Source organism: Hypanus sabinus, chromosome 4 (assembly GCF_030144855.1).
Source record: "Hypanus sabinus isolate sHypSab1 chromosome 4, sHypSab1.hap1, whole genome shotgun sequence".
Lineage (NCBI taxonomy): Eukaryota > Metazoa > Chordata > Chondrichthyes > Myliobatiformes > Dasyatidae > Hypanus > Hypanus sabinus.
Window position 1 is genome coordinate 147,612,610 of NC_082709.1, and position 16,788 is coordinate 147,629,397.

Here is a 16,788-nt window from a genome sequence, read left to right on the forward strand (position 1 = left end):
TGTTTTCAACTAGAAGTATTTGGTGTAAGCTTTTTGTTATTCGCCATTAGTCTTATTTTTGATAGTATTCATTGTAGGGGAGGGATTTCAACAGGGATCAATACTTCTGAGCAGCCTGAAAGATTGTGGAGTCACTTGTCCCAGACCCTGCTAGTTAACTATAGTTTCAGATTTCAGAACTAAACTTCAGATTCAACCTGGATGTGTATTTCTCTTAAACTGAGCTATTCTGCGACAAGGTAGTCTGGTAATTATGTTGTGTAATGACTAACAGGAAATGATAGATAGATACTTTATTGATCCCAAAGGAAATTACAGAGTCACAGTAGCATTACAAATGTACAGATATACAAATATTACAAGAAAAGTAAGAAAGAATTAAAAAAGTAAGTTGCCTCTAACAGGAGGGGAGGGGGGGGTCATCCCTTCCCCGGCTATAAGTTGACTCATTATAGAGCCTAATGGCCAACAGGGTAAGAATGAGCTCATATAGTGCTCTTTGGAGCAGTCTATTACTAAACATGCTCCTCTTTTCAGCTAAAGTGGCAAGCAGAAGGTGAAAAACATTGTCCCAAATTGTCAGGATTTTCCATAAGGTCCTATGTTCTACCACAGGCTTCGGTGTGTCCGGTTTGACTGCTATAACAGAGCCAGCCTTCCTAATCCATTTATTGAACCTGTTGGCATCACTCGTGTGATGCCATTGCCCCAGCACACCACTACGTATAAGATTGTTCTGGCGACAACAGACCGGTAGAACATGTGACGGAGAGGCCTGCATACTCCAAAGGACCTCGGTCTCCTCAGGAAGAGGTTTCAGGCCCTTCTTGTACATGGCCTCTGTGTTGGTGCTCCACTCAGGTCTGTTGTCCAGGTGCACCCCCAGTTTCTTGTAGGTCCTCACCACATCACCATCAGTAGTAATGGAGCAGTGCAGGCTTAGTCTTCCTAAAGTCCTAAAGTCTCCTTTGTCTTACTGATGCTGAGCAGCAGATGATTCAGCTTGTGCCATTTGACGAAGTCCTCCGACAGGGCCCTGTGTTCATCCACCCGTCCTCCCTTTATACCCCCAACTGTCGCTGAGTCAGAGAATTTCTGCGGATGACATGACTCAGTGTTGTATCTAAAGTCCAAGGTATACAGGGTAAACGGGAAGGGAGCCAATACAGTCCCCTGTGGGGCCCCAGTGCTGCTTATAGCCATGTCTGACACACAGCCCTGAAGGTGCACAAACTGGGGTCTGCCAGTTAGGTAGTCCAATATCCAGGATACAATGGAAGTGCCAGCCTGCGTTGATTTAAGCTTTTCCCCAGCAATGAGGGCTGTATGGTATTGAAGGTGCTTGAGAAATCAAAAAACATGATCCTCACAGCGCAGCCCTGCTTATCCAAATGGGAGGAGGCTCTGTTTAGCAGGCAGATAACAGTATCGTCAACTCTGATGTGCTCCTGGGGATCGAGGGCTGATCTGACCAGGGGTCAGAGGTGAACCAGGATCAGCCTTTCACGAGTCTTCATGACATGTGAGCTCACGGCCACTGGACGATAGTTGTGCAAAACTTTTGGTTGGCCCTTCTTGGGTACCGGGACCATACATAATGTTTTCCTTCACAGTCCTTCAGGACATTGTGGTTCACACCATCCGGTCCCAATGCTTTGCCATGTCTCAGTTTCCCCAGAGCCCTTCTCACCTGTTCAGTAGGGAAAATTATGGCCAGATGACAAATTATGGATTATTGTTCATGCAAGGAAATATAATTTTGCTACATTGTATTACAGACAATGATACCCAGCTTGTCTCCACAGAGTTGCATTACTACATTGCTCTAATATTTTGTATTTAAAGTTAAAGTCTGTCCCGCCCCACAGGCTCATCAGGCCGGTGCTTATGCCAGCTTCCATGGCGTGAAGCGACTGAGAGTACAAGACCATCCCCCCCCCCACCCCCCGGATAGGAAGCCAGTCTATCACGATGTTAACCCCCAGTACCCATTTTCAGCTGGGTAGACTGAAGCAGTTAAGTGCCTTGCTCAAGGTCACAACATGCTGCCTCGGCCGGGGCTTGACCTTCAGATCGCTAGTCCAACACCTTAACCACTTGGCCACGCACCACACATTTTGTATTTAGAGATGTGAAAACCTGCTGACTTGGATTACTCTCTCCTCCGTGGATTGATCATACTTGTCCTTGTGAGAGAAATGAAAGACTACATGAGTTACACCTTTTATAAACTCCAGCCCCTGGCTGGTAACTTAAAGCAATTGTCTTGGGTGATACATTTGATGTGAACATACTGTTACGTACCCCGTAACTGGGTCACTTACCAGCAAAGATAGAGAGGTCCGTTGGAGTCTGATGGTACTATTTTTAACAGTATTTATTGATAAAAATACACAAAAATAATGTCAATGCAAACATACAGATAATATACGTCGTCAATACTAAATCTAAAAGCGCAGGTATGATAATAATAAGGAATAGCTCTATCGTTGTCTAGGGGATAATGTATTGTCCGATGGAAATGTAAAAGTCACTTTAGTTCATTCAAGCTGCAGCTTTCTGGTTGGAGAGAAAGACGGGTAAAACTTGCCCATTCCTTTTATGATGTCAATCCTTCGAGAGTCGTTGGGAGTGGATTTCCCCGTTGTTAGCTAAAAACCGTTCTTCCATGGTAAAGGCACACCGATTCCGGGGCAAATGGAAATGGACGCACGTGGCCTTCCCACCGGCTTTTGCTAATACGGGATCGCTAGCGTTTCTTCTGGTGAGTCTGAGGGGCTGTTCCCACAGATCCCCTTTTATCCTGACTCACAGGGTCTCAGATGTCAATCAGGTTGGGATGATACAATCCCTCCACCAACCCCCCCCCCCCCTCGGTTCATTGCCTGGGGGCTTTGATGCATCGTACAGGATTCAATACACAAGTCCGTCTCCAAGAGACAATAGCCTTTATCAATGGTTCCGCCTTTTGGAGGGCAGGACACATTCCAAACTCTTTGTGGATTCTGCATGTCTCTCTCTCATTTCCTGGGTCTCCTGACTCGAATCAATAGCGATCCTGCGAGTCTCAAAAAGGAGGGGGCCACGGGTGTAACAATACTGAGGTTTTGTCAACATTTATCCTATGAATAAAATTAATTTTTAAACACTTGAAATTGTTTTCAGCCCTGGTCACCTCATTATAGGAAAGATGCAGAAACTTTAGCAAGGGCACAGAGGAGATTTACCAGGAAGCCACCTGGATTAGAGAGTATGCTCTATAAGAATAGGTTGAGTGTGCTTGGTCTCTCCTCTGGAGTGAAAGAGGATGAGAGGTGACTTGACAGAGGTATACAAGATGATAAAAGGCAGAGATCAAGTGGACAGCTGGAGATTTTTTTCCCCTGAAGTGGAAATGGATAGTATGAGGGGACATAATTTTAAGATGATTGGAGGAAAGTTTTGGCAGTAAGTCGGAGGTAAGATTTTTTACTGAAGTGGTTCGATGGCATACACTTTCTAAGAGACTTAAATGGGCACATGGATGATAGAAAAATGGAAGACTGTGTAAGAATTAAAGGCTGCATTGACCTAGAGTAGATTAAAAGGTCTGCATGACATCATGTTCTGAAGGGCCGGTATGCACTGCAATGTTCTATGGCTTGTGGGGAACAGCTGAGGCTTGACCTACCTGGCCATGTTTCAGCATTTTGGACTCGATACAGACTGTTGCTTTCCCTGCCCGATCAGTATTGGTTATTTCTGCTCATCTCTTCGTGTGACTGCTCAGTGCTTCTTTTCTACATTCGCACAGGCTTGTTACTTGCAGCACATTGTCAGTATCATTACCCACAAACTGGCCCTCTAACCCTTACTCCACCATATTCCTCTCTCTGACCCATAAGTACCTCCATCTCCTTCTCTGCAACTTCAAACCAACTCATTTTCCTCTCCGTCAGATTGCTGACAAAGCACCTCGAGCCTCAGATTTCAACTCTATCTCTCTTTCTGCAGATGCTGTCTGCTCCGTTTCCAGGACACAATGGCTTGGACTCAAATTCCTGTGGAGACCAACATCACAGCAAAAATGCTTTTGAATAGAGGAGCTACCTTTGTTAGGGAAAGGGGGTTTTGATCTGCAAAAGTAGCATGTGGTTACATTTCAAAGTTCCCATCAATGGAAATGATTTGGGAATAGTTTAGAAAAGGTTTACCAGGTTGCTACTGGGGTTAGCTATAACAAGAGGTTAGATAAACTTGAATTGTTTTCCCTGGAGTTTGAGAACCTGATAGATGTTTATAAAATTGAGAGGCATTGATCGTCAGGACCTTTTTGTTCGGGGTAGAATTGTTGAAGAATGGACGGTGAGGATAGAAGCGGGAAGGTGTAAAGGAGAAGTGTGGAACGTTCCCTTTACAGTGTTGGCAGTGGAAGCGGATACAGTAGTACAATACAAGAGGGTTTTAGATAGTTTCATGGATATGAAGGGAATGCAGTGACATGCACCATGTGCAGGCAGACATGATTAGTTTCACATTGTATTCTGAACAGACGTGATGGACTGAAGTGCCTTCTGCTGTGCTTTAGTGGTCTGTGTTCTGTGTTGTCAAATGTCCTCTGGATATACAAGAGTTTCTGCTTACTGCCATCTTAGACGATGGCTATCACTGCATCCATCATTTATCTCAACGCGAGCGTTGGTGCTGCAGATTTCAGTCCCTTGTCAACATACAATTCCAGTGCCATTAGTCCAACATAACAGGGCATTTGTTCCCAAGCTCAGTAGAAAATATGGAAATGTCAGTCTGAATTTCCATATTTTCTACCCATCTTAAGACCAAATGCTCTGGCTTAAACTATACGTCTTTGGTCAAGTGACTACAGAAAAAATGCAACAGGTGCTGCTGGTGCTGAAACCACAAGGCTGTGTTGGTTGGCCTGTTGTTGATGTTTGAGAGGGATATTTTGTGTATGTTGATTTTCTTGATTGGAGCAGTTTGTTGCTCTGATACCCCGGCAGCAGTCCATGGAAAAGAGAACAGTCCACTGCTGCATCTACTAATTCCAATCATCCAAGGAGCAAAGTATGGTGTGCTATGGTCAGGGTGCATCTGATGGGACTAGACCAGGCATGGGCAAACTACGGCCCGCAGAACTTGATGAAATTATATTAATAAACCTTGTTAATGTTTTTTTCCCCCGCAATTCTGGCGTTTTCACAATAGATGACGCACTCTATATACATTGACCTTTGTTGAGGTGCAGCGTATTACTCCACATTTGCGCTTTACTCTGTGACCTTGTGGCGACCCATTTCCTGGCACATCCGAACCGGCTCACAATTAGCCAGCGTTCCGGCTAAGGGAGATAGCCTGTGGGGATTTGCGAGCACAGAGCTTTGGAGCCTCTGCGCCACGGGGGGCAGGTTGAGGGAGACTTAAAAGTGAGGCTGGGGATTTCGAATAGTTTTTTCCTTCGACTGCAGTTACCAGAATAGGTATAGATCAAGTGACAAGAGTCCAAGGTGAGTGGACACCAAGCTCAGCTGAATAGATGTTGATGCTTACAAACAGACGGATACATACAGTACAAGTGACAGAGTCCAAGCAAAGGCACCCTTGCTCCCTCTCACACAGCTGGGATCAGGCAGAGGAACTCTTTGTTGACTGCTTCCCCCACTTCTCAATATCCTTCGACCTCTTCCTGGCCCCATTCCCAGTCCCCTGCTCTTTTTTTTTTATCTCTTCTCCATGTAACTGCAATTTATATTTTTACTTTCAGGCAAGTGTTGTGAATCATGCAGGAAACATCAGTAGTGAGAGTGAGAAAGATTTTGATTCCGATGAAGAAACAGCATTGATTCAATAACGTGAAGGATATTCTACAATGTAATGAGAATGCAAAAGCTGTAAGCAGCACTTTACTTTTACAGTTTACTGGTGTTCATATACACCCATCTATTTATTGAAATGTTTCGTGGTAGTTGGGATATTATTGTGTTCACAATGTTTACAGGATATGGCCAAGCAATATTGTATCTATAGGTGAATTTGGCAGCAGGACCTGGCTTGTATTAGTGTTGTCATTCTATAAACAGGCATTTTTACATTTATTGATATCCAGCTTCTTCTGCATTCCAACTTACTAGGGCTTACTGTATATCTGACCCAGAAGGTAGTTGGTTCTACTACAAATTCAAGTCTTGAGTTCATAAGCAGAATTAGCCTGTGAAGGAGCAGTTGTGTGCAGGAAAAAGCCTTTTCTAGCTTTCTGGTGTCAGATTTTAAAAAGCAGCAGTGGGAAACAAGTAAGGTGACCTTCCAATAAAAGTCCTCTACATTAGAGCTATCGTGCTGTTCTGTCTCATAGGTTGCTGTACTTTAAAGTAGTACATTTCTAAGTGGAAATACTTAATGACTGAAATGCTATACAAGATTTTAATTAAACTTTTTATTTCTATTTTGAGAAGTTATCCAAGCTGATTGCTGGAAAGTAAAAACTGGAGTATTTTGTATATTTTTTTGCTGGAAATGTATACTTAGCCATTTTACTTATTTTATGAAGATAATGATGGCTTTTCAGCATGGGGGGGGAACAGATCTGGTACTGAAAATGGAACATATTCTACTTCTGTCATCTACTCAAGAATACAGAAATGTTGGTAGTCATGGTATGGTTCTCCAATGCCCCAAGCAATAATTCCCCACCCCCACAGTATTCTAAATGCTATTTATAATTTAATCTCATGCCAAATCATACTGGATTGTTAGTGCCACAGGTTCAAGTCTACTAAAGAATTGGTTAAGATCACCCAGACTAGTTTCATGAAATGAGTGACGCTGGTAATAGGAAACATCTGTTTACCAGGGTCCCACTATTGAAAGGAGAAATTTTCTGAACTTGAAACAGCACATTGATTTTTAAAAGCTGAAAAAGTATTTAAAATTGAATTCTGAATTATTGACCTTAATGTTTTTAGACTTCAGGTACACTAAAGGCAATAATTCCCTGACTTCATTTCCAAAGGAGAATATTTTTTAAAATGTTGTCCAATTTCAAGAAGCTGTTTTTATATAGGCTAAGAAGATTTTTATCTTGTAAGTACAATATTGATTGAAATAGGATGAAATGTAGTCAATTTCCTTACTGACTGAGAAATGATTAATGACATAGTTTAAAACTTCTAGATTCACAGCAATCATGGTCTTGCAAGGTGCCCCAAAACCAAAACAACTTAAATAAAAAAAAATACAGATTATTTGCATTTTAATTGTTTTTGTATTTTCTGGGAAAAATGCTCCAAAATCGCATCTTCAGTTGCTAGTGCCAACGTTCAACAAATAATAAAGCATTGCAATTATAACAATGACAAAAATTCTCGCCAAACATTAGTTTTATCATTCGTCCCTTGAAAAAAGAAAAATCATTGAAACGAACGTGGTGCACTTGGACTAGCAAGCAAAAATGTTCATTTCTATTGTAATGAGCATTCCCTCCCTCTGCCAATGACACTCTTGTAATCCTGCGCACTGCTCGGATGGACCTACCTACATGGTAGACTTAACCCTTTCTGATTCTGCTGATCTGGTCAAAAATGGTTTTATTCTCTTTTCATTTACAAAGGTTTAGTTTGAATCAGTAAATTCAATATTTTTTTGGCGATGATGGATGAAATCCCCTAACAACAAGAAGCTGAATTCCTAATACAAGTATCAAACTGCCTGGTACTTTTTTCCCTTGTAGTGTTTGTATTATGTGTACTGTTTACATTTAGTGTAGGCATCCTGTAACATTTAATAAATTGTTATTGTATTCTGAAATTTGAACTATGTGGTTATAAAGTTTTGTAACTTTTGTGTACTGTCTCTGTTTTATTGGTAATCCAGATCTTTGAAATAAACATTGTGTAGTATGAATCTTAAAGTCATTACTTTGAATATTTGTAATAAAATTTGTGGAATGAATCAGCTAAGAGGCCAAACACTTAAATTGATTTTGTATTTTGTAAAGGACTTGGGCATCTGGTAGAATCTGTAGGCAGTTGGGTCCACTGACCTTGCATATGTTGTAGCTAATAAACATTAAATCCTTTCTGCACATGGTTGCACTTGATATATGTTGTACAACAAAGCCAAGAGCAAAAGATGCCTACATTTGGGGGAAATTTTTCCATAAATTATACACTTAACAAAGATTATGGCAGAATTCTATTTAGTCCATCATTCCTTATTTTGAGTGTAGTCAGCCGGACTAGCAGCTGCTCGTACAATTCTTTTTGGATGCCAGTTATTCACAATTAAAGGATCCCATCTGTCAAAATCTGCAGAGGGCCAATTGCTCCTTGCCACCTGGACTACAAACAAAACAAAAATCAACAGACAAGGTTGCCTTGATGTACAACAAGTCTTTTCTCTATGTCTCCAGACAAATGCAAATGATTGTTAGATTAAGTTGCGATCCATGTTTGCAGATATTTGAATTCTTGCTTCATACTTGACTCTGTTGAGCTGAACGTACTGGAGTATGAAGATCAATAAATGTGTCACTCTGATTCAATATTACTGGCAGTCACCCAGCAAGGGTGTACCTACAGTACACGGACTAAGTATAAAACATTGTATTTACATTATGGAAGATTCTGGGAATCTCCAGCCAGAAGTCTTCCTGTACTTGCCAGGGTAGTTGTTTATTTAGAATAAAAAGTGAATTTCTTTTGGTGCCTAACGACGAGGTGAATAAAGATATTTTTACAGAGGCCACAGGTTTATTGTTTTTAAAGAATGTATCAGTTGTCAGTCTTCTGTCCATTTCCCAAGTAGGACACATGAGAACTTCGAGGTAAATCCTGAAATAGAGTCGTCAATGCCTTCATTTCAGGCAGCTGAAGCTCAACCTTGCCTTCAACCAACCAACTTGAGTCCCTATCAATTTACGACTTAGTTCTGGCAAAGTCTGCAACTTACTCCCACTGCATCTTTGGGATTACAACGGAACAGCTGCAAAGGCCAAAGTATTTTTATATCTGAAATGCTGAAGTAATCAAGCCCCAAGGAGAAGGTATGTTCTGTCTTTCGTCGGATGGGCTTTTCAAGTTATTGGGTAAACTGTGTTGCACTACTGAAATCCTAGGGTTGAGAGACAGGTTTAAAAATCTATCCTGAATAGATAAATATTTAAAAAAGCTTCCAGTAGTCCTACTCTCCCTACTTGTTAGTGACAACTGGCTGCAAATTTTGAATTTTTTTTTTGCTGCTTTTGTTCAACTTTAGAGCCCTTTATGTTTTTTGTATTTTGTCCATTAAATCTTTAAAAGAACAGATTACTTTTTTAAAATTGTGGCTGGCTAAGAAGTTACACTCCCCTAAGTAGGGGCTGTTAATGCACGCTGCTTCCTACTTTTTTTGTAAGCAACTGGGATACTTACAGTACTATTGAAAATGCATGTATTTGGTTTTCCACTACATGCGTAATGATCGTGGCTGCTGCAATACTGATACTGGCTGATTAATTCATATCAGTGCTGCAGTATGAAATACAGTTCTCAGTAATACTGCCCGAGATTAAAAAATGTTCCAAGTTTTAAGTTTAATTGTCATTCAACCATACATGAATATAGTCAAATGAAACAACATTCCTCCAGGACCAAGGTGCAAAACACTTTACCAATAGCACACAACACTGCACATAGCACATACTATAAATAGCAAAGATAAAAAAATATATACAGGTATAGCTGAAGTCCCTGAGTTGTCCTGGTCCAGCTTGTTTGTCCACTGGAGGGCAGCCAGCTCCAGTGTCTCTTTTGCCTGTGACCACCACGGATGACTATTAGCCTTCAGGATCTTGTCCATGCAACAACTGATGCAATGCAACTCAGTCTCGCCAATGAACCAGACTTACAGTATTTTGTTACCAATGTCCAACAGGGTCTTGTGACCTCAGTAAAAACGTTCATGACAATCACTCATTTTACCTCTGGACTGTGCACTGTCTCTGCACAATAGGATGCAGTATGTCCACCCCTATCATTATCGAGCAATTTGCTGATGGAATAGTCCTGCGGTACTCAATGTTCTTAGTATCCAGCTGTGACTTGCAATCGTTGAAGGAGACATTCAGGGTGAAGAAATACACTTTTGGTTGGACTCAGATTAGCTGTTGCATCTGAGTGTTGTAACCTTACTAGAATGCAGCAGCCAATCTGGGTCCAACCAAAGATGTATTTGTGTGAGCTCCTTGGATACATTGCATTGACTTTGAGAATTTTCCTTGTTGTGTTGGGTCTTCAAGGAGTGACAATTTATGTGGACCTCCAGATTTTCAGAGTCTGAAACACCACGTGTGAGTGATCTGTCACTCCTTAAAAGTCTGGAAGATCTGGATCTCTGCTTGTGGAAAGGGGAAGTCACTTTTTGAAAGATGAACAGCAACAGCAATGTTCAGCAAACTGTGACATTGGCACAAAATAGATGCTGCTGCTGAGAATATTTCACAAAGAACATTAACCTCCTGATATGTTGCTTCCTAGGAAACTCAGGAGTATAGCTCTCTGCATACTCGGGGATGTTGTCTGCAGCCCCATTCCTCCCATTTCCCTATACTTTGGAACCTCAAACCCCTTACTTATTCTATAGTTGTGGCAGGATTCAACATTCTTTTTTGGGCAATGAACTGAGAAGTATGTCTGAGAAGTCCTTTAAAATCAGCGGATCACAACTTTTTTTATGCCATGGACCAATACCATTAAGGAAAGGGTCTGTGGACCCCAGGTTGGGAACCGTCATTTTAAATGGTGCCACTGCTATGAAAGGCTGGTTCTCTGACAGCATTCCTTGATGTTTCTAAAGCAAATAAGTTCCCAATTTCAACTAATTAATTGTATATTAGATTTTATTTTGTCTGTGTCCTATGCACCCAACATTAAACCAGCATAGAAGTTCAGAATTGAATTTTCAAACTGCATCAATTGTGCAAACTTCCAGTATTTACATATAAAGTACCTCATCTGCGTATTGCTAAAAAAAAAACTAATGATTTTCCAAATCCATGTTCTTGTGTGGATTTTTTGTTACCACTGTGCCATAAATTATTAAATAGTTTTGTACCTGTTCTAATGAAGCATGTCCTCTACGTTAGTAAGGATGTTTTCTGCTCATTTACACTTTATAATTTTCGTTCACTGTTTTCTCTTACCAGTATGCCAATTCCATTAGCATATCCAGCAGCCTGCTCATTTGTATTTAACCATTGACTTGCTTTCAGATTAGGCATTGCTAGCTGGAATGCATTCCATGCTTACATTGACATATTGATTACTGTGTGATCATGTCTGCAGGATAGAAGCCAATGGATTTGTAAGTGTCACAATATATTAATGGCTGCATCCAATACCGTAAGATACTCAACAATTAAAGGCTGTAGGCCGAGGTATGTTATTGCAAGAGGAGCTAAAAGACAAGAAGTTTTTTTTGCACAAAAATGAAAGATCAGTTTTATCAATATATTAAATATTAAAAGTAAAATTAGGATCATTGTTTTCTATTAAACATGATTAATTTACTTGCTTTTATAGTAAAAGGATCTACCATCAGCAAAGTGGATGGCACAGACTAAAGCACAGAAGATGCTTGAGTGAATTATTGAATTGATAATCTACCAGTTTCACTGTTAGCTGTGGTCTGGGGTACATTTTACTATAAAAGGCCCTGTTCAGTCTGCTGGCTGTCAAGTTACAAATCTGAAAAGAAATCTATTAGATCATATGGCAGTTCAGCTAACTTTTGAGTTGTTACAAAACAGGCTGAATAATTCCAAACTGCTGGAAAATCCACCTAACCCTAAAATATGGGAATATCAATGGCATCAAGTACTCTGGAAAGATGGAATACAACACAAAGCCTGTCTGCTTACGTGAGCTGCAATATATTTATAAAGCTGAAAATGACATTTCTCAAAAGTGTAAAGGAGAGCAAAATAACTGTTACTCCAGATAGTATAAAACCTCAATAAATGCAAGTATATAAGATTAATTATATACATTGGTTGTATGTGCATACAGTGATATTTGGCACAGGAGCATCTATACATAAGGTGACAGACAGAAAATGATAAAGTGGTGGTGGTGGAGAATTCGGAGAGTTTAATTAGTGGGTGGAGTTGTTGATCTGCCTTACTGCATGGGGAAAGTAACTGTTTTTGAGTCCTGGTGTGAATGCAATGTAGCCACCTCCCATTTGGGAGTAGGACAAACATGGGCAGGGTCTGTGTGATCCTTCATGATGTTATGGCTTTTTCTGGCACTTTTCTGTATACGGTATATGTCTTTGATGGTCGGTAAGCTGGTGCCAGTGATGCTTTGAGTAGTTTTGACCACCTTGTGTCGAGCCTTCCAGTGATGCAGCATGTTAGGATGCTCTCTACTGCACATCTCTAGGATAATGTGAGTATAGATATGCATAGTCTCTTCAGCCTCCTCGAAGTAGAATGTTGGTGAGCTTTCCTGAATGTGTAGAATGTGTTTGGAGACCATGAGAGGTTGTGTGAGATGTGCACTTCCAAGGGATGTGTGAGTGACGCGAATTCTCTGAAATGGATAACTATCTCCTTTGAGCTGACATTGAGGAAGAGGTTATTTGCCTGGCACTAAGCCTGTAGCTCTTCCACCTCCTCTCTGCAAGCCATCTAAAGTGTTTGATGAGCCCCACCATTGTCATGACACTGGTGAACTTGACAATATGTGATCACTCAGCTGTTTGGCCGTGCAGTCATATGTCAGCGGAGTATTCGGTGATAGGGTCAGCTCACACCCTTGGGGGGCACCCATGTTGAGGACGATGGGAGAGGGAGGAGCAGTTGTGCATCCTAACTCTCTGAGGTCTGTTGGTTAGGAAGTCCAGCACCCAGCTGCATAGCGGTGTATTTAGGCTGAAGAATGGAGCTTGTTCAAAGTCTGTGGGACAATACATTTAATAGTTAAATGGAAACAAATCACAGTCAAAGAGCTCAGAATTGGGCCTTCAGCTCGCTCTGCTCATGTTAACCATCAGTTACTCATTTATACTGATCCAATTCTCTAGCACTTCTAAGCCTTGTTAATTCAAGTGCAAGTCTAGATATTTCTAATATTGTGTGCGCACATGTGTGTGTCTGCCTTAAACAGCCTCTTCAACGGTGTGTTACAAATTATAATTGCCATCTGATCTCCTCCAAAACCTCTTCTCCCTTACCTAAAACCGTGTTCTCTAGTTTTAGACATTTCTGCTGTGTAGAGAAAAGTTTTTATTTTCATCCTCTATCTATACCCTTTGCAATTTTGAATCCCCCTGTCTGGTTTTCCCTGCTGTGTGCTGCTCCAAGGAAAATAAACCCAACCCAGCTCCTCATACATTAAAATGCATCTTCCTGGCAGCATCCTGGTGAATTCCCTCTGTACATTCATTCCCTCATAGCTGTGCACGGTACTTCAGCAGTAGCCAAACCAATGTTTTATAAAGTTGTAAAATAACCTTTAATTATTTGCCCCAGCATATGAAGGCAAGTATCCAGTATGCTGCCTTAACTTCCTTTTATATCCATTCAGCCACCTTCCGGGCTCTAATACCAATGTCTCTATCCCTCTAGAACCCTACCATTCATTGTGTAAATCCTATCTCTGTCAGTCATTCCAAAGTCCATAGTCCATCCAAAGTCCATCAACAATGAATTCCATCAGCCATTGCTCTTCCCATCTTGCTCACTAATCAATATAATTCTGACTATAAATATATTGAAATATCAATATAATTTGACTATCCTCTGTATGATAAAAACCCACCAATTTTTGTCTTGTGTTAACTTACCAGTTATCATCATTCATATCCAAATTGTTAATGTTTATAGCAAATAAAACAGATACAGAACCAGTCAATGTGACACATACTGGTCATAGGATACCAATCTGAAAAATGACTCTACTATCACCCAGCTCATCTTGGATCCAATTTGCCTTGGATTTCATTGTGCTCTAACTTTTTGGACCAGTATCTCATGTGGGACATTGTCAAAGGTCTTACTGATGTTCCTGCAAGCTACGCTAATTATCCAGATGAGAATTTCAGAGTGAAAAATTCCCGTTTTCCATTAACATTTACTGTTTATTCCTCTCCTTAGATGCTGCATTCCGAGCTCTTCCAGCATTTTGTTTGTGTTGCTATTTATTTCCATTGTTTGAAATCCATGAAGACCAGTTTTTATGGTGTTTCAGAAAAAGTTTTGCAACACAAACACAGCTTTTGGATACTGACATGTAGTGAAGGAAATAATTAACTGCAAAATCAACAGTTTTTATGTACAGTACTCTCAACACATTGAGAATTCATGGACTTTCACTTACATGGTTTCCCCAAGCTCTGGTTTGCTGAATATAAGAAGAAAGGTGACCAAATGACTTTCTTCTCCTTTCACCTTTCCTATTTTGTACCTTGTGCATCAAAGAGATGATTATCAGTTTAGTAACATGAAGAACTGCTGTTGCTAACTTTATTGTACTTGCAAAAAAAGTTAAAGAATTTCTACAAGAATGTAAATGTCGACTCAGTGAGGAACAGCAATATACTGTAGTTGAACATTGATCGAAGCTCTGATGTAATTAAAAACTTAGAGGTGAAATTGCTAAAAATTAAACTTAATTCCTCAAAACTGTCTTCTGAAGACAAATGTAACAACAGGAGTTTCAAGTATGTAGTCTTAGAACCATATAGTGATGTAGCGGAAAAATACATCACGTCACGTCCTTGCTGACTAAGTACTATCCACACTAATCCTTATTTTCCAGCACCTGGCCCATAGGCTATTTGTTTGTGATTCAAGATCTCATCTGGTTGCTTAAGAGTTTCTACATTCACTAAATTCTTGGGTAGAGTATTCTGGGTAGGTGGTGGGGGGAAGCCTAGCAAAGGCAGAGAAATTTTTAGTTTGTTCTGATGGTTGTGAGTAACAGTTTTCTACCAGACCAGATTTTACTCCTAACCTAAAAACAGCATTACTTTTAACTTTTTTTGTCAAATATTTAGACAGTAAACAAAACATGGTATCAAAGGTTAACTACGACCTGTGATGATTGAACAGTCTAGCAAGCTTGACATTGTGTTTTATAGTAATCCAAGTTACAGCATCAACAACCCTGATAACTATACCTGCATGAAGTGCATCAAACTGCAGCTCCTTCAGAAATGAGACCTTCAGCTCAATAATCATACAGGAGAATGAGGACAAGATGGATAGGAGCTACAGTAAGTATACTTTTGGGGAACCACCTACCGGGAGAAACCATAGCAACAGAGTCTCTGGCATAGAATCTGGCTTTATGCCTCAGAAGGGAAGGTGGGAAGAAGAGGAGTGCTAGGGGATTCCATAGTTGGAGAAGCGGACAGGAGATGTTGTGTATGTGGAAGGGACACCCGGATGATGTGTTGCCTCCCATGTACATGATCCCATGATCTTGGATTGGTTCCACCACTTAATAAAAGGGGAGGTGAACAGTCGGAGGTTATGATACATATTGGTATCAACAACATAGGTAGGAAAAGGGAGAAGGTCCTGAAGAGAGAATGGAGGGAGTTAGGCAGAAAGCTGAGGAGCAAGACCTCAAGGGCAATAATCTGGATTGCTGCCTGTGCCATGCGCTAGTGACGGTAAGAGAAAGATAATTTGGGAGATAAGTGCATGGCTGAAGAATTGATGCATGGGGCAGGGTATTAGGTTTTTGGATCATTGGGTCTCTTCTGGGAAAGGAATTACATGTACAAAAAGGATGGCTTTAACCTGATCTCGAGGGGGACAAATACTCTTGCAGGCAGGTTTGCTACAGCTGTGGGGGAGGGTTTAAACTAATTTGGCAGGGGGATGGGAACCACAGGCAGACGATGGGGCAAAAGTTAAAGAATTTCTACAAGAATGTAAATGTCGACTCAGTGAGGAACAGCAATATACTGTAGTTGAACATTGATCGAAGCTCTGATGTAATTAAAAACTTAGAGGTGAAATTGCTAAAAATAAGACTTAATTCCTCAAAACTGTCTTCTGAAGACAAATGAAGACAGATTGGTATACAAGCAGATGTAGTGTGTAGTGAAACTGTAAGATGACTGGGAGATGATAGGGTAAAATTGCAGTCAGTGGGGGAAAAAATCGAAAAGCGTGATGAATACAGGACTGAATGTTCACAGTATATGGAACGAGGAAGATGATCTTGGAGTCATTGAGTATATTGAAAGTGGAGATTGAAAAGTTCTTGATTAGTCACAGTGTAAAAGGTTACGGGGAGAAGGTGGGAGAATATGGTTGAGAGGGATAATAAATCAGCCACAATGGAATGGCAGAGCACATCGATGGGCCAAATGGCTTAATTCTGCTCATAAGGCTCATTGTCTAGTGATTCATCTTCAATTAAGCAGGACCAATGTTGAAACTTAACACTAGTCACAAACTTTACATGGGGTATATCAGAATTAAATTGCACAGTTGAATTATACTACATGCAACAACAAATGTACAAAATGATAGAGCGTTGTGTGATTCTCCTGCTAAGCATCTGAGCAATTCCACTTGCAATAAATAACAATAACTGGAATTCCTTTTATTATATTTAGCAATTTGTATTGCTGTCCACCTCACAAATCCCAGTTATTTATTAGGGAGAAAGATGAGAAATTGTTTTGAATTCACAATGTTGATCGCGGCTTCAGGATCTAGGATCTTACGTCCACTCCAGTTTTGTGTGTTCTGGGTTGACTGATGAGTCCAAAGTGGGAACTAGAAACGTTTTCCAA

At 40.6% G+C, this 16,788-nt stretch overlaps 2 protein-coding genes and 1 long non-coding RNA gene across 7 annotated transcripts in view; 2 read left to right on the forward strand and 1 right to left on the reverse strand.

Annotated features, from left to right (window-relative positions):
- Positions 1 to 7,896, forward strand: part of LOC132393290 (solute carrier family 22 member 15-like) — a 78,873-nt gene extending 70,977 nt beyond the window's left edge. For all 3 annotated transcript variants that reach the window (XM_059968331.1, XM_059968330.1, XM_059968332.1), the window contains one exon: positions 5,762 to 7,896. In XM_059968331.1, the coding sequence (XP_059824314.1) occupies positions 5,762 to 5,848 (87 nt within the window). In that variant the 3' untranslated portion in view covers positions 5,849 to 7,896. The remainder of the gene's footprint in view (positions 1 to 5,761) is intronic.
- LOC132393296 (uncharacterized) lies at positions 279 to 15,207 on the reverse strand. The gene is made up of 2 exons (XR_009511826.1): positions 15,154 to 15,207; positions 279 to 2,186 (listed from the first exon to the last, which is right to left on the reverse strand). It is a non-coding gene; the product is annotated as an uncharacterized LOC132393296 (long non-coding RNA).
- The window catches only part of mab21l3 (mab-21-like 3), a 61,622-nt gene continuing 59,937 nt past the window's right edge, over positions 15,104 to 16,788 (forward strand). Inside the window, exon 1 of one of the 3 annotated variants that reach the window (XM_059968336.1) lies at positions 15,104 to 15,249. Coding sequence is in view for 1 of the 3 variants with exons in the window: in XM_059968339.1 (XP_059824322.1) it covers positions 15,223 to 15,249 (27 nt within the window). In the remaining 2 variants the exon portion in view is untranslated. The remainder of the gene's footprint in view (positions 15,250 to 16,788) is intronic. The other 2 variants (XM_059968337.1, XM_059968339.1) reach the window with 2 other exon arrangements.